General features: G+C 35.5%; 2 protein-coding genes across 2 annotated transcripts in view; both read left to right on the forward strand.

Moving 5' to 3' along the window:
• LOC121429743 (rho guanine nucleotide exchange factor 17-like) overlaps nt 1-5,634 on the forward strand; it is a 38,529-nt gene extending 32,895 nt beyond the window's left edge. Inside the window, exons 10-13 of the mRNA XM_041626945.1 lie at nt 165-319; nt 1,027-1,186; nt 1,881-2,056; nt 3,212-5,634. Coding sequence (XP_041482879.1) covers nt 165-319; nt 1,027-1,186; nt 1,881-2,056; nt 3,212-3,696 — 976 coding nt within the window. The 3' untranslated portion in view covers nt 3,697-5,634. The remainder of the gene's footprint in view (nt 1-164; nt 320-1,026; nt 1,187-1,880; nt 2,057-3,211) is intronic.
• A 6,902-nt stretch (nt 5,635-12,536) lies between these two features.
• Nucleotides 12,537-17,800, forward strand: LOC121408991 (steroid receptor RNA activator 1-like). The gene is made up of 6 exons (XM_041600759.1): nt 12,537-12,621; nt 13,353-13,481; nt 13,777-14,072; nt 14,702-14,810; nt 15,184-15,254; nt 17,074-17,800. Exons 1-6 carry the CDS (start codon nt 12,537-12,539, stop codon nt 17,515-17,517), a joined length of 1,134 nt encoding a protein of 377 aa, XP_041456693.1. The 3' UTR covers nt 17,518-17,800.
• The last annotated feature ends 422 nt before the right edge of the window (nt 17,801-18,222 follow it).

The following is an 18,222-nucleotide window of genomic DNA, read 5'->3' on the forward strand; positions in this document are numbered from 1 at the left end:
GGTGAAAGAGGAAAAGGTAGAGAAGAAGGGAGTGGAGACCTAGGGGAGGAAAATGAAAGAAAAACAAGATAACGAAAAATAAACCCTGATCAAAAAAACATTACTATGGATATTATAGCAATAATCATCATGTACTAACTGAAAGCACTTTGTTTCCATCACAGCATCTATGTATACCAGTGCACTGACAACATCCGTACCAAGAAGAGTCGAGCTAAGATCCGTCATCTTGCAGCAGTACAGTGTATCCTGTATCTAGAGAACAAAGTTTTTGTTTCTTTGGCTAATGGTGATCTAACAGTCTACAGGAGGGACTCAGGTCAGACCAAATATTATATCTTTATTTTTATAGGATTTATTCCAAGTTAAACTTAGCTAGTCGCAATGAACAATGGATTTCAGAAAAAACTCATGAAAAGCAAGTTTCAATGATCTACAAATCATAGATATATGTAGTAAACGATGAAAGCCTGATGTTTTGAAATTATAAATGTAGTCTGAATTGGATATGCTGCAATTTCCAACACAGAAAAAAAACCATGAAGGCCCATGTATTATTATTACTTTGACAAAATTCTCTATCAGCAGAAAGCTAATATTTTATTTCTTTGTTGATTTCCAAGCAGCGTCATTTGGCACACAATCTGTTTTTTTTTCATGCAAGTACTTTTGCATCATTTTGTTGGATTCTGTTCAAAATTATTTTTGTGATCATTACCACTGCTGAAAATTACAACAGGGTGCAGGATACAACAACTATTTTTCTTTCATGGGGGCTTGAAAATGCATCACTATCATAGATAATAAAAAATAAAAATAATCATCACATTTGGTCACTTCAGAATTAAACATAATCTGAAGTTTTCAAAATATTCAGAGAAATGTGAGATCAAACTTTATTGCAGGTTTGCACTGATTCACATTTCATCTATTTTCATCAGGCTGGTTTTGCTTGCTAAAGTAAATGTTTTTATTTGAATGATTATCTCTTCTAACTCCTGTGATTTTATCTCTTTTTTTGTACAGGTCACTCCTGGGATACAGATAATCCCATCACAGTGTCCCTCGGGAGTAGTACCACCCCTATCAGTAAAATGGTATCGGTCTGTGGTAAGCTCTGGTGTGGCTGTCAGAATAACATCCTTATTGTGGATCCTGTTACTCTCAGCATAGAGGTAAGAAAATTGTTCTAAATCCACCATTATTAACTCCTTACCCCACCCTCCCTTCTTTTGCTCTCCTCTCACCCATTTCTCTATATTTACTCTGTTGCGTGTATCTTATAGTTGGGCTCAAAATTTAGTGAACCCCTACACAAAATACACTCCTTCATGCTGAGTGTCAAACATAGACAACAACACTAAAATGTTCAGCAAGGCCAGAGAAACAAACTTTGATTTATGTAATATTTCATCACATGATTTTACAATTACATATCTAAAACATGACAGAACTTGGACACTTTAAGTGTTTGGGGGTTTTTTTTGTGGGGTTGGCTAACTTTTGAGCACCACTGTATGTGTTGTGACTCAGTGGATAAGTCTCTGGTTTCAAATCCTTACAGAGCACTCACATTCTTTGGCAAGGTGTATATCCACATTTGCCACTCTTCACACAGGTGTAGTAAATGGGTATTGGTATACAGTAGGAAATAAATCTATCAGGGTTTCCACTCTAAAGCCAGGTTAATGCAGTGCTTAGAAACATGGAATTAAGCACTATATGAATGCTGGATATAATTACTGATATTATTATCTGGTTACTGTCACAAAAAATAGCCAATATTTTTATCTGTATTAGATTCCCCAAATACCAAGCGGGACACAAATTCTTACGGTATTGTATCTAATCTTGCTTTCATTTGATTTCTTCTCTGACAGCATAAGTTTCCAGTATGTAACGATACCCATGAGGGCGGTATACTGTATGGTATCCTGTGGATGGGGTGTATGGGTGTCTCTTCAGAGTAGTGCAATTGTAAGGCTCTTCCATGCTACTACATACCAGATCATGTGTCAGGTTGATGTCACACAAACTGTTCATAAGATGCTTGCAAGTAAGTTGCTTCTGTTACGAGAGACTAGTTTGTGATTGATTGTAAATTCTAAATGCAAATTTGCAACTTATAGATTAAATTTTACTATAGCAAGTCAATTTAATTTTTTTGTGTGTGAAAAGAAACAAAGTAGTAATTGATTGCAATGATTATAACACATGAAATGACTGACAGTGCTCCCTTAGTCCTAAAGTATTATGATATTAAGACCTGTAATCAAGTAACGAGTACCTTCAAACGTTATTCTAATGTTTGTAAAGTCCTATATCAAGCTTGACTCTTGTCATAACATCCTTCAGCAACTAAGGTTTTCATCTACATCTACTTCCAATCAATACAGGTGAGGTAAAGGGGTATCTGTTGGGAATGTATTTCTTTAAATGCTGAAGTGCATTGTTGGTGACTTTTCTTAAAGGTCAAGTCCACCCCAACGAAAACTTGATTTGAATAAAAAGAGAAAAATCCAACAAGCATAACACTGAAAATTTCATCAAAATCGGATGTAAAATAAAGTTATGGCATTTTAAAGTTTTGCTTCATTTCACAAAACAGTTATATACACATCTCGGTTGGTATGCAAATGAGGAACTGATGGCATCACTCACTCACTATTTCTTTTGTATTTTATTGTATGAAATATGAAATATTTTTATTTTCTCGTCATTGTGAAATGAAGTTTCATTCCTCCCTGAACACATGGAATTATTTTAACAGTTTGTGCTTCAGACAAGGTCCTAACCGTCAAATTCGTTGAAAATTGAAATATTGTATAATTCAAACAATAAAAAACAAAAGAAATAGTGAGTGACATCATCGACTCTCATTTGGATGTAACTGGCTCGTTCATATAACTATTTTGTTAAAAATAAGCGAAACTTTGAAATGTCATAACTTTTTTATTTTACATCCGATTTTGATGAAATTTTCAGCATTGTGCTTGTCTGAATTTTCTCTATTGATTCAAACCAACATTTTTCTGAGGTGGACTTGACCTTTAAGCTGAGGTTATAATTGCGGAGCACCAATGTATCATATCTGATGCCACAAGCACTATATGTAGTATTTAAAATATTCAGCAGAATAATATCTTGCAAGATTGTTTACAATTGTCTCATTTAGAAAAATAATTTTTTCTTTTCCCTTTTTTTTTTCAAGGTTCTGATGCTATTATTCGCCAACACAAAGCAGCTTGCCTTAGAATCACAGCCCTTCTAGTATGTAAAGACCTTCTATGGGTTGGTACAAGTGCGGGCGTGGTCCTTACATTACCCCTACCAAAGATAACATCCTCCTCCTCATCCCTCAAAGATGTCCCCAGTCCTTCCGGGTCAGCTCAAGGTCATACCGGTCATGTCCGATTCCTCACCTCAGTGGAAGTCCCTACTAACACACAAACATCAATCACCGCAGCAACATCGCCCTCGTCCAATGGTCGAAGGACAGGCCTCCAGGTCATGCAGAATAATAACGCAGCGTCGTCGACACCGGAAGGCAGGCGTGGCTCTGGCGGGAATCTCCTTGGCTCCAATATCATGGTGATAAGTGGTGGAGATGGGTATGAAGACTTTGGAGCTACAGTGCCTAATGAACTTGCAGGAAAGGAAGATAGTACAAACCATCTATTACTGTGGCAGGTTTAGGAGCTCTTCAGTATCTATGACAACAGACCAAATAATCAGGAATATGCAAATGAGGACTACGGGCTGTCTGAGAATGACGCTGTCTGAGTTTGAAATTCCTTTCAAACCAGGGTAATGTGCACTGCCTTTGATTTCAATATGAATCACTCTCTTGCTATCCGGTGATCTGATCGTTCCATGGAAGGTTGTGTTCTGTCTCATTGGTGAACATGTGGTCATCATACATGGAGGTCAGGTGATATCATGTGACTGGTCATGTGATAGTCACTATGTATTCATGAAATAATACTGCTATCTCCCCATGGTTCTACCTACCTGAAGTTTAAAGTCTCTGAATGAAATCTGATGGAATAAAGAGTTTTATAGTATTCAGCTGAATATCTTTTGTGTCTTTCTCTTCACATCTATTTATATGTACGTTTTGAAAGCACAGTCATTGTTTACTCTTCCCATCAAAGTAAAATGGAAGAGCGAAATAAAGTTTTTCACAAAAGAGACGTTATTTAGCTATTTTCATCATCACACATTACTTTGGAATATGAAAAATTGTTGATTTGATATAAACAAGTTCTGAGTGTACTGGAAATTCAACTACACATAGTTCTATATTCACTGTATTCAGTTAAATTTTCTTTTTCGTGTGATGTTTCTATGTTTATTGGTGCAGAAGAATTTTGTTCCATTCTTGGCTGTATTTTGCAGCTTTAGTGTTATTTTTTATTCTATGTTTCATCCAAATGCTTATTGATGGTGCTATATGAAACATCTAATGGCAACAGAATGGATTGAATAAAACACTGGGATAGTTGCAATGTTGTATACCAGCGTAACACTGTTATGCAAGATAATAGACAGATTTTGATGTCTTAGTATGCATTTTTATATAAAAAAACACATGCATCTCCTATGCTATTTCATCCAAAAGTTGAAGTAAGGAGTGGTCTCTATTAAACACAATGTAAAAAAAAATTGTTAGATCTTTGAAACCAAGTATTGCTATGCATTCATAAATTACTTTCAGAATCTAAACCCAAGGCACTTATGACAAATGTGGATATATCTTCTTTAATTTAATATTTGATCAGATATAGCTACTCAACTACTTTTGGTTTCTTTTCTGAAGGAAAATAAATCTTTGGAGACATCTTTTTGTGATATGAAATATATATGTTTTGCAATCTCTCTACTTTGTTTTACCAGAGTATACTGTTTTACATGAATTACTGATATTGTCATATTACTTTATGTGCTGAAAACAATTGTTTTTATGTACAACAAAATCTGAATAGAAAGGAAGTCTCTGTTTCTGATTTTAATCTCACATTCTTAGATGAACAAGGTATTGCTTTCAAATATAAGTTTGTTGGGGGAGAATGATTGATTTGTTTCAATTGTAGAGGTGTTGTGGCACAGTTGATAAGCCTGTGGACTTTACAATAAGGACCAGGGTTCAATTCCCACCTCAGCGTCCTTTGGCAAAGCGTTAACCTACATTTGCTACTCTCCACCCAGGTGTAGTAAATGGGTACCTCAGAGAAAGAAATCCCTTGATTGCTTGAGTACCCAATCAGGGTAACTGTGCTAAAGCCAGGGTAATAGTATGCAGCGAATAGAAATTTGTATTAAGCGCTATATAAATGTTGCATATTATTATCATTATTATATTGTGAGAATGCGCATATTATTGCAAACAGGTTTTCATAGCAATTGTTTATGCCAGCCAACGACCTCTTGATCTTAATACTTCACTATGTGACTCAAGATAATAGAAAAAATACTTTATACTTCTATGTTGATAATATCGAGCTATAGAACACTGATGCAGATTTTGATCACTATTTCCTTAAATTTAAAATTTATATTTTCACATCGTCTGCTTCTTTCTTTCTGTCTTCATTTATTTTTTTCTCTCTTTCTTTCTCACCCTCTCTTCTGATCTCTATTTCTTTCATTCTCTCTTTCTTTCTGTCATCCATCCTTTTGTTTTTTCTTCATTTCTTCCTTATTTTTTGCTTGCTTCATTTCTTTCTATCTTATATTTTGCCTTCTTTCTTTATTTCTATCCTTTTCCCTCCCTTTTGTTTGCTGTTGAGAGACAATAAATATGTATTTATTATCGTGATTCTCAGTAAGTTGGTCAATCGTTTTTGTCATTCCATTTATTAACTTTAATAGTTATCAATGTTTAATGTTTGCAGTTTAGTATAAAGCACATGGGGTTTACTTACCAGTTAAATCAATTTACAACAATTTTTTCAATGGTTTCTACCAACACAACAGCCAAACTTATGAATAATGTATTGTGATGTTTTAATTCAAGTCATTTAAGTGATAATTTTTGTTGGTTGTTCCTTGTACATGCATTATTGTGACATTCTTCCCATATTTGGTCAGCACTTGCTATTTGCAGCCCTATTTATGAGACATAATTTTTCATCATGAATGCTACGATTTCATTTATGAATTGATTAGTTTTCCTTTGCCTTGTTTTTCATGGCTATGGTACAATCTGGCCCACTCTATCATCACTTGAGCTAATTAATGTTTGATCCAACTTCCCACATCTTTACTTACCATTCTTAATTTTCATTTTCTGTCTAATATCCAGTTGGGCTAATGTTATTTAATCCTGCAATAGTTGGACAAATATTCATTTCAGCCATGATGGAGTGGTTATAAGTAAACAAAGCACTTATTACACCAAATATGAAATGGACTAAGTGATAATTTACCCAAATGGTCATTGTATCGTCTGGTGATAAGACAAAATGAAAGGAGGACCAAAATGTGTTTTGCCCAAATAAGAAAAGCTTATCTTGAAATGAGACCAATTGATTTTTGACCTCGCATACTTAATCCCTGTATCTTTTAATGCTCTTCAGTTGTTCAAGATCTAGATCTCTCCCATTCGCTATTATCTATTTATCACTTTTCAATCATGTTTTGTCTTTCTAAATTTATTACCATTTCACTGCCTTCTTTCCGATAACTTGATAAGTACAGGCATCTTCAAGGTCCTATCTATTTGAACTTACAGCAACTGTTAGACCCCACATAGTATTTGACCAAAGACTGACTCTGTGTGGTTGCATGGGTTTATCTTTCAAAACCTCTCACCACTAGTCAGGGAATTTCCCTTATTACATGAAGGGGATACCCCCCCCATTAAAGAAGGATGTATTCATGTCATGCAAATCTTCAGTAAAGACTTACTTTATATGAATAGCAATATGGTGGAACATTAGAAATCATTTAGATTAATAATCAGTTTAGCATAAAAGGTTTGAGAAAAAAGATGGACAACAACGTTCCTTTGCAATCGTGTTATGGTACAGTTTTTGTATTACTGCATTTTTTATTTTTAAGTTCAATTTTGATAACTGTTTGTTGTTTCTGTTTTGGTCATGGTTGTTATAGCAGTTGTGTCAGTCATAAGCATCAATTGCATCAATGTATCACAAAGATATCTCTCATTCAATAGCTATTATCTATTGAGAATATTATTGCTAGGACAAATGCAGAACTGAGCTCATATGCAATGGTATGGGTTGAATGTATGAGGCAAGTTGAAAAATGAAATTTTGAATGAAATATGTGCATATTTGGTTTCAACTTTTTTTTCTTGATTTCTCATCCAAAAGATGCGATATCTTGCTGGAAAAGGGTATATATACAAATCATGTGTCAGTAGGTAGCTGGGGTACAATTTTAAATTTCAGGAGTGGTTAAACAGACAATTTTCTTATTTGAAGATTAGTCACTTCATCGATGACAAATGTTTGATATCTATTACAAAATTTGCTCTTAGCCAATCAAATGCCATGCTATAGTAGCTTTTAACAGTTATTGTATTTTGTTATTGATAAGAAGCATCTGAACCAGAGACATGAGAAGTAGAGAGTGAGGAAGTCTTTTGGGATCATGATCACCTGGGGCCCGTTACACAAAGCTTAGCAATGATCATAGAACAGTTGTTTTACAATTGATTCCATTGACTACAATGTACAATCAATCGTAAAATCAAGCTTATGATTAATCACTAACCTTTGTGTTAGGGGACCCTGGCTGGCAGAATGGTGGTACATGTAGGTTGCTTGTGCACGCCGAATTTGAATTCCTGTGCGGCTGGCATAAGGGCATTAACTCAGGTGTGCACTACTTGAAAAGTACAGTGGGTATAAGAGTTAACTTAACGTCCTGCCCTGACCAACAGGAATGGAAATTCATGTGTATAATTCCTAACGCCTTTCTGCCAGCCAGACAATGATATCAGCTTTGAGAACAGAGACGGTGTTATTAGAAATTAGTCATCGGATTAATGACCTTCTGGATCTCACATGATGATAATGCCACTTATTTTATATTACCTTGCGAATGAAAAGACAAGAGAAATAGACGGCTAACTCTTTTGGAGTTGGAATATTTTATATGTGATGTGACTATACACTATTGTGATGTTGGTATAGGCATACGTATCATATTTAAATGAAATATATATTGTATGTAATGTAATTTATGTATAGAAAATATCTATATAAGTACAAGAAACAATGCCTACAGAAAAGGTCTTACTTTTTAAACAAGAAGATATGGATTATTGTATATTAATATTTTAAATTGATTGGTGAATAATGATGAGTGGAAGACATTGTGGCATATATCCTAGCATGCTAGTAGAACATTAAAATGGTACATTTTGTTAGTTCTACAAGCAATAAAACTTTAAATACATTGAAAATTAAATCACGTGTTCTGATGTTGTATGTATGGTGGGTTTTCAGTCTCGAGTCTTGGTTGAAAGAGGGATGATAAAATGAGAGGGGGGGCGGGGTAGGTTGGTGATGAAAGAAACAGGGAGAGGATGGAGTTTAAATAGATGTGACGACAGAGAGAGAGTGAGGGGTGTAGGAGAAGATCAGAGCTGCCAAGTACTACTGATTTTCCGTATTTAGTACTGAAAATAGAGAAGAATACTGATGGCTTCATGCAAAATACTGATTTCCAAAGTTTCAGTGTTGTCCTATGATATTCCTGTGAAAATACTAATTTCCTCACCAAAATACTGATTTTCAGCCTTGAAAATACTGAAATGTTCTTGTTCAGGTTGGCAGCTCTGGAAGATGAATAGATGTGAGTTAAGATAGATAAGAGTAAAAGCTGTGGGGGGGGGGTGGAAGTCAATAGCATAGGAATTTCATGAAGGCAACAGGTGATTTTGCCCTCATAAAAGCCGAAATTATCCATGCCTATGAGAGACCATCTTTATTATAGTCACTGGCGGATCCAGGGCGGGGGGCACTGCGAAGCAAAATTAAAATTTGTATTTAAAAAATGCCATGAAAACAGAAGTGTGCCCCCTCTTGAAATTGAAGACTTTTTTTTGCTTGTCAAATTTTTTTTCTGGAAAATTTGCCCCCACCCCTTTTTGAAATTCCTGGATCCGCCACCAATTACAGTCATGGTAAGATCTACCAAAACCAGAGTCTAAGAATATCTAGGAAAAAATTAATGTTCAATATATCAAGACAATATTTGCATAAACATGATTGCTTGTTAAACACAAAAAGTCGCTCTTGAAATGAAAGAATATCCCCAAAGTATTCAGCACAAGCCCATATGTGAAAAAGATAAATAGCCCCTAAAATAGACATCATTTCCTACCCTGAAAGAGAGGGAGAGAGGGAAGGGTAGAGGAGAACGATGGAAAGAGATAGAAGAGACAGAAGTAAAGATAGATAGGATGAAAGGGAAAGAGAGAGGAGGGAGTGGAGAGAGTGAGGTATAGAGATTAATGGGATGGGGAATGGATATGAAAACATACTGAATTGAGGGGATTAATGACTTGTGAAAATCCGGGCCCCTTGACAAAAATGTTAGCAATCAATCGCTAAATGAAATGGCCTATCACTATCATTGTTACATGCACATTTTGCTTGGTAGACTGACTTGGAACCAATCACAATAGTTCTTTAAAATTAGTGATTAATCGCTAACATTTGTGCACGCCCCTGGGAACTATTATTTGGTTTACAGGAGGTGCTGATTCAAATTTGACTCGCAAAAAAAGAGAAAAGGTTTCACTTCAAAGTGAAGGTCATTAATTTTTGACAAGCAAAAAGGGGGATGGGGATTCACTACAAAATGATGGTCATTTTGGTTATATTTTTCCATTTTGCCACAATCGCCAAAATTCTAGGGCCATGCCTTTGTGTTACGGGGCTCACGAGACTGTTACATGAAGATTGTCAGCACTGCATAGTCAACACCACTAGCGTTCCTACCGGGGGGGGGGGGCAGAAGAGGGGGCAGACTGCCCATCTGACGAGTCACAACCCATGCAAAGACTTATTCCCCCTCTCCCCGGCCCCTGACGAGTCAAAACTGATCCATGGCCCGCTCTTTTGAACTTGAAGAACTTTTTTTTTTGCTTGTCATTTTTTCTAGTACGAAATCCCTTTATTTGTGGTTGAAAACCTTTTTTTTGCTTGTCATTTTTTTTGGCGGACGAATTTGCCCCCCCCTGTGGAAAATCCTAGGTACGCCACTGGTCAACACCATAACTTAAGTAAATCCTTGGTTTGGTTTTTATTGGCTGGGAGGAACTTTGGTCCGTTACACAAAGAGTCGCATTTATAAGACGCAAGTTAAACTGTCAGAGAATGATGGCAGAGATTAACAATTTTCATGAAAAGGTGTTCAGGTAAGATAATAATTTCAACAACATGCTTTCAAGAGTAAATTTCATTTAAAACTCCTGACATGATTGCCATTTGAGTAACAAACACTTTTATTACCCCTATCCCTTTATTGTCTTTTAAATTGACAGCTAGGAAAATATATTATGAATTGATCAAAGTAAAAACCGAAGAATCTAGAGCTGAGTAATACATTAGTATTTTACCGTTTACCAGTTTGGATAGATGTCTGGTTATTTAAGTTAAAGTTTGTTAAGGACAATGTATTGGTCAATTCTAATTTTAAGTTCATGTCTAATATTTTTGCAACACCAGCTAACCTTTTTAAATGGAAATTAAAAGAAAATGATCAATGTTTTTACTGTGATCAAGAAAGGTGATTGCAGTCATATGTTTTCTCTTGTAACATATGATAATATTTTGGAAAAAAGTGGAAGAAAATGTACAGAAATATAATTTGCCAAATTTTCATTTCCAGCCATGTCATATACTATCAGGAATTTCATTTAGATAAAAAAAAATGATGTAGATATAATTTTGAATTATGCTTTATATACTATTTATAAATGTTTCACTGGAAAAGATTCTAAAAGGAAAATAAAGATTCAAAGGCTGTTTAATATTTTGTTTTACCTATTAAGATATCGTTTACAGATAGAAGAAAATGTGAAATCCAGAAAACCATGTATTTCCCTCCAGAAATGGAGGCAAATGTTAGCACTGTGAATAAATTTTGTGTGATGAATAAAGAAGACCAGCAATGGTTATTTTACAAAAAAAATAAGACCCAAGTTAAACTGTCAGAGAATGATGGCAGAGATTAACAATTTTCATGAAAAGGTGTTCAGGTAAGATAATCATTTCAACAACATGCTTTCAAGAGTAAATTTCATTCAAAACTACTGACATGATTGCCATTTTTATAACAAAAACTTTATTACCCCTATCCCTCCTCTATTTTCTTTCCCATATCTTCAGAGCAAAAAAAATAATTGTTTAACAGTAGTATATGCAAACGATGAAACAGTTGGGCAGTTCCATAAAATAATCAACCTTTTTGTACGTCCGACCCCCATTTTCTCAAGTATTACTTCACTTCATAAACTGACCAAGTCATGGTCATTTGAGAGCATTACAGACTCCGGGTACAGACTTTAAAAAAACCCAGAAAACAGAGACAGAAAATTTCATGAAGGTTCCACATATAGGGGGTCGGACGGACATATTTTATGGAATTGTCCAGTTGCTCACAATATATATTTCGTATCTTAAACATTGAATTGCGAATATTTCAATTTTGAATCACAATTCACAACAAATATTAATTAGAGCTAAAAAGTAAGTAGGCCTATTTCAGTATTGGAGGGGAAAATTGTACAGAAGAAATAGTGAATGATATCATTGCCTTTCTTTTTCTATGGACAGGAGTGATGACTATATACTCTCATTTTTTTTTAAGTACGACCCCTCGCCAAGAGGGAGAGAGAGAGAATTAAAGGAGGATGAAAAGGGAAGAAATTAATGGGGGGGGGGGTCTTTATCCTTTAACTTCACAAGGCCCTATTACTCAATGAAGAAAATGAACCCCATCCCCTTTAGATTGTTTTGACCCCTTTGAAATACTCATTTTGTAATCATGGTCGTCTCACCGCCTCCCCCCCCCTCCCCCCCAAAAAAAGGGGGGGGGGGAAGCAAACAAATGACAGCCAACCATAGGCGGCGGAAGCGGGGGGGACGGTCCCCCCCTAAATTTGAGGAGGGGGGGACGGTCCCCCCTAAATTTGTTGTTGATGACCTTTTTTTTTTTTTTTTTTTTTTTTGCTTGTCAATTCATTTTCTTACGTCCCCCTATAATTTTTGGGTTGAGAACCTTTTTTTTTTTTTTGCTTGTCAAAAAATTTTTGGTTGTCCCCTCCTAATTTTTTTTGCTTCCGCCGCCAATGCAGCCAACCCAAACAGCTGAAAATTTCAGGATTAAACGCAAACCATAGCATAATACTGTCGGGAAAAATATTTTAAACGCCCTCGTCTCTTAGTTTGACATTAATAGAGTTTTGTCATATATTTGTGAGTGAATCCCGGGATATATACATGTCTCCGATCCGAACGGGAATTTCCCTGTCATACTGGCCACGCCCACATTACATGAATGTCATCGGGATTCTCTACCTAACTCTACCGCACAATCCAAAATTTTACTCCGGGAAAATGGAAGAAGAGATGAGATTAGGTGAGTATCATTATGCATTCTATAATTCTAAATATTGTTTGAAACATTGGCATTTGTAGAAGCTACGTCTTAATATTCTTATTAAAGGCTATTTAGAATAAAACAAATAATTTGCTTGTCTATGAGTAAGGTGACGTGGCAATGAGATTCTGTAGTCCCAATGGTTGTATTTTGTGTAGGGCTGTATTATTGTTAGACTAAGTAAAGGATTGTTCTGCAAATCTGTTCCTGTTGTATTCTGTTGCTCTGTTGAGACTACCGTCTTGATCCACTGTTTAATACTGGAGGCTTGCTAGAATACTTGAATTGAGTGTAAGTGTGCTCACCTAGCCAGTTGCGTGTTGGTTTTTTAAAAAGGATTTTAATTATAGAAATTTCATCATTTTATTATAATTTGTGACTATATTACATTATTAGTAATGATAGAATAAATTGGAAGAGCTATGTTTTGTTCTGATTTTGAAGTATGATTTTTTTCATCTCAGAGCAACATGTATAATGATTTTATTGTGGACCCTAGGGCCTTAGTTGTTTAGGATTGTGTAAACAAGGACTAAAATTGAATTGGTGAAGAATTTTAACAAATATTATTTAACAGATAATGTTATCTCTGCACTAATTATATTCTTCGGGTATCAATTTTGATTTGTAGTTATCTGTTGGATGATGTGTAATATGATTTAAAAATGGTTATCCATGCATTAGTTATTTTTGGTTGCCTTGAATGACAGGTAACCGTGACAGAGGATGGAATGACCCTCCAAGTTTTTCTTATGACAAGATTTCTCAGACCACACCAAGAAAGAACCTTCTCAACCAAAGGGTGGCTATGCCTCAAAACTACCCATCTCCTAGCACAGGTAAGAATGATGCTCTCAAGCCGGGGGGGGGGGGGGGGGGGGGATGGACCTCATGCATGAGGCACTATAACTTTTCCTTCTTTTACCACATTGCAATTATTAAACTCAATAGAAATTCATGTCTTTTACAGTTTACAATAAATTGCTCATAACCTCTTTCCAATTTTCTTATAATCTTTCACTCAGCTCTCAGATATTTCATGATTTCACATCTGAAATTTTTTTTGAATTCCTAGATAATTTCTTAGGTAGCCTATTAAATCAATTGTATTCCACCCACACTTTTTGGCAACAGCGACCCTCTCTCCTGCCTCTGGCCCTCCCTCATCCACTGGTCCTCCTCCGTCTACTGGAAAATCACCATTTACTGGTTCTACCTTGACCTGTGGACCTCCCCCTTCTACCGGTCCACCTTCCGGTCCCCCTACTGGACCTCCTCCACCGTCTTCATGCCTCCCAGGGACAGGTCCAAGCAGAGCTATGACATCATCAGGGAAATCCCCTGATTGTGGAGATGGAGGGGATGTTTCTTGTGAAGCAACAGTTGCCATGTTCAGGAAAGTCTTTGAAGAATGTCAAGATAAATTGCAGGTAGGTTCATCATTTATATCACTTGAGTATCCCATGCTTCTTTGAAATTAGAAACAAATACATTGTTTACCCCCCCCCCCCTGGGCTTCTGGTAATTGATCCAAGTTGATTTGCTATTTCATTTTTGAGAGTCATTAGGGCCTGCAGCTGTCATTAGTTTGGATTTCTTCTTTTTTAAATTGATGTTATCCTTTTCGCAATTGTGTTAAAATATAATATGAGCATATATATCAGCTGTAATGTAAATGTAAAAAACTTTTATATGTTTATTGAAAGGAAATGAAATGGTGTCTTTTTCTTTCAAGAAAATGCTGAATAATCTTGGATTCTGTCAGCCCAAAATGTCAAGTCCTAACATGCTGTGGCGATGTTTAAAACTTTGTGGCATTATATTACTTGGCTTGTGTATGAAAGCACTTTCATTTAAAAACTGTGTTTAACAATATCATTAGTATGTTCATGATAGTTTTATAAATATATAAAATCTCTTTGTTGATTACACTTGATTAAATTGTAGGTAATTATCATATTATATTCATGTTGGTTTACTTTATGAAAATTATAAGACTCTCATTTTAGAAATTTAACTATTGCTTGAAAATTTGTAATGATCATCATGTTCACTGCAGAAACGTGTAATATCAGATATTGAGCGGAGACTAAAGCTGTTAGAAGGTTCTTGGCAGAATAGGAAGTTGTCATCACCTGTCCAAAAGAGGACTGCTAGATTAGCTACAGGTATTCACACCCTTCACTATTTTTTTTTACTGATACTTTTTTTTCAAATGGTGCTATTTGTGTTTGGTTTCAATTTGTTTTGTCAATGTTTAAGATGATTTGCGATAATTCAATAGAAACAGAATAATGGAAAGGTATTATACATGTACATGGATAAATGCTAGTCACATTTTTTATTGATGTAATGATTATTATTATAATTATTTGTTCATAATAGCAAATGGAAATTGTAGGTATTTGCATTACAAATACAGAATTATTGAGTACTGATGATGATAGTAGATTGTGGACATGATCTTGTTCATTGACTCACACAACAGTCTTTATGCACATTCTAAAAAAATTATTTGATTTTCTCCTTCTCCCCAAACAGAGTTACAGGCAAGGAAGTATGACAGTGCTCATGAAATTCATCTTTCCCTAATGGTAGACCATGTTAGTGAGGTAAGAATTCTATTCATTTATTCTCTCAAGTGCCACTAAAATATGGCCTCTGTTATGTATTTTTCTTAAGTGATTTATTTATTGTACATGAATAATAACTGAGGAAAAATAATAATGACTTTAGATAAATTAAAAAGAAAGTCTTGTGAAAGTCACAGTTTTTTATGTTTGATTTAGAAATAAAAAAAATTGAGATTGGATCTTTCCAACAGAGAGTAGTCTGTGACATCAGAATTTTTTTCAGTCTCCAAGATATCTACAGGACAAAAAAAAGACCAAAGTTCTAGGATAATGATGATGATTTCAAATTGCTCGCAAGTGGCAATGTTGTCCCCGCAAAATCTCAGTCACAGCACAGTCTGTGAGAGGTCTCACGTAATTGTGGCCATGTCTCCATGATTTCTCAAAAACAAAATATTCTCTACGATTGATAGAGACTTCGCATCTTGGAGATATATCAGAGACTGGAAGTAGTCTTTTTAAAAAAGAATTGAAGATGTTTAAACTTCTTGCAGCTACTCGCAGACTGCATAATTTTCATTACATCTTGGACACATTACAGATATGTCTCTGCAAATTTTTGAGTTGCAAATAGTTTGTTTGAACTTTCAATCCCAGTGAGGTATCTTATCAGCACAGTCATATGAAAATAAACCCATTTCAGTATGTTACTTTCTTAAGATGAAGTGATATCTTTGAACTTGATAACTGTGCATCTTATACTTCACACATTTCATGTAGGGAGTTGAGATTATGTGAATAATGTATGATAGCAAGCCAGAATCCAATGATAGGGTGGAGCGTTGTGGCCAAGTGGATTAGTCTTTGGACTTTGAAACAGAGGGTCGTGGGTTCGAATCCCAGCCATGGCGTAATTTCCTTCAGCAAGAAACTGATCCACAATGTGCTGCACTCAACCCAGGTGAGGTAAATGGGTACCGGTAGGAAGTAATTCCTTAAAGGGGAATCCAACCCAAATAAAAACTTGTTTTTATAAGGAAAAGAAAAATCAGACAAGTTGATAGCTGATAGTTTGAACAATATTGGTTAAAGAACAAGAAAGTTAAGAATTTTTTAAAGTTGTAAATATTGGTAATCACTATACCCATGGAGACTTCAAATTGGCCACATATGGGATGTCATAGTGATGTAAGGCAAGGACTACTCTTCCATGTACTCCAATACAGATTATGGCTAAATTGTCATTTTTCCCAAAAGTTTTATTTCAAATTATATTTTTCTTTCATGATGACATAAAACAATATACTATCTGGGTTATATTTAGATTACAGCCCCCGGGGAATGGGTACTTAGGAGAAAACCTCAAATCCCTGATAATAAAGTACATGGCCTATGGGAAAGTTGTCCTTGCCCCTTGTCATAATTTACTTACACAGTTGCCAATTTGAAATCTACATAGTATTAGTGATCTCCGTTTTAAAACAGCAATAACTTTCTTATTGCTTGTCCGATTTCTTTCAAACTTTCACCATTCTGTTTAATTTATTTTTCTCCTTCCCAACACACCATTTTATGGCCAAGGCTGGATTCCCCTTTAAAAAGCTGTGTGCGCTATGAACGCCTAGCTTAGCCGGGTAATATAGGAGCGCCTTGAGCACCTAACAAGGTGGATATGTGCGCAATATAAATACCCTATATTATTATTATTGTTATTATTACTAGTAATGGTTTGTTCATGTTTCTGCAGGGTGTTAAGGCATTGTTTTGATGTGATAATTGCTTATGATATAAAGTGTTGAATTAATATTATCTGTTTATACTTTGTTCTATTTATCATATACTTCACCCTTTACTGTAGGTTAGCCAATGGATGGTTGGGATTAAGAGATTAATTCACGAAGCAAGGATAATCCTACCATTCACAGAATTAGAAACACAGGATAGTATAAGTGCTGAAGATAGACCAAGAACTATAGACCAGGAACCATCTGTTCCTACTGCCAAGGATGAAGATAGACCAAGAACTGTAGACAAGGTCCAAGAACATTCTTCTGTTCCTACTACTAATGATAAAGACAAGATCCAGGAACTCTCTTCTATACCTACTGCCAAGGGTGATGATAGACCAGGAATTGTAGACCAGGTCCAGGAACCATCTTCTGTTCCTACTGCCAAGGGTGATGCCGATTCATCTATTCAGGGTCCAAGCGAGAGTGAATGTAATGAAGAATCAAGGAAAGAAACTGAACAGGTGGAGGAGGATAGGAAAGGAATGGAAAATATGAACATCACTAAGAGTTGAGATACAGAGACAATTCAGCATAAAGAACTCTTTGGACCTAGATGAAGAAGGAGGACCATTAGTTTTCAAAGAAATTAAGGATGATTGTGGTTTGAAGCAGTTCTCCCAAGATTATACCCCTAACATACAAGCAGAGGCATGATAGCCACATATTAGTGAAGGTTTGGTGAAAACCAGTTTAGAGTAGTACTCATAAATCAGTGATATGTAATTTTCAATATTTGAATTGTGACATCTCCGAAGTTATTAATGAATTCACAAGTACATTATTTGTAATTGTTATGAAATATAGAATACATATTTTACAGGGGCCGTGGAACCAGGGTGGGGGTGCTGGTTGGGCTTCAGCCCCCACTTTTTTCCAAAACCCTGTACAAAAATGTAAAAGTGACCATCTGATGGTGATTCTTTGCATGGTCAGCCCCTCCATCTTTCTAAACCGTTACACTGCTCCTGTTTTATACATCATAAACATAAAATTGACAAACTGAACTTCATCATAATGATAATTTTTTGTGTTGTATTTGATATCACAAAGCAAAATTCAGAAATATTATTACAACGATTTTCACCAAACTTTCATTGATATCTCTCCCTTTTCTGCTTTTTGGACAACCAACTTATTGTTAGGGTGAACTTCTTCCTTTTAGAGACAGGGTAATAATCTCAGTAAATATATATTTTTTTAGTCAAAAGTATTATCCC

This window comes from Lytechinus variegatus, chromosome 1, assembly GCF_018143015.1.
Source record: "Lytechinus variegatus isolate NC3 chromosome 1, Lvar_3.0, whole genome shotgun sequence".
NCBI lineage: Eukaryota > Metazoa > Echinodermata > Echinoidea > Temnopleuroida > Toxopneustidae > Lytechinus > Lytechinus variegatus.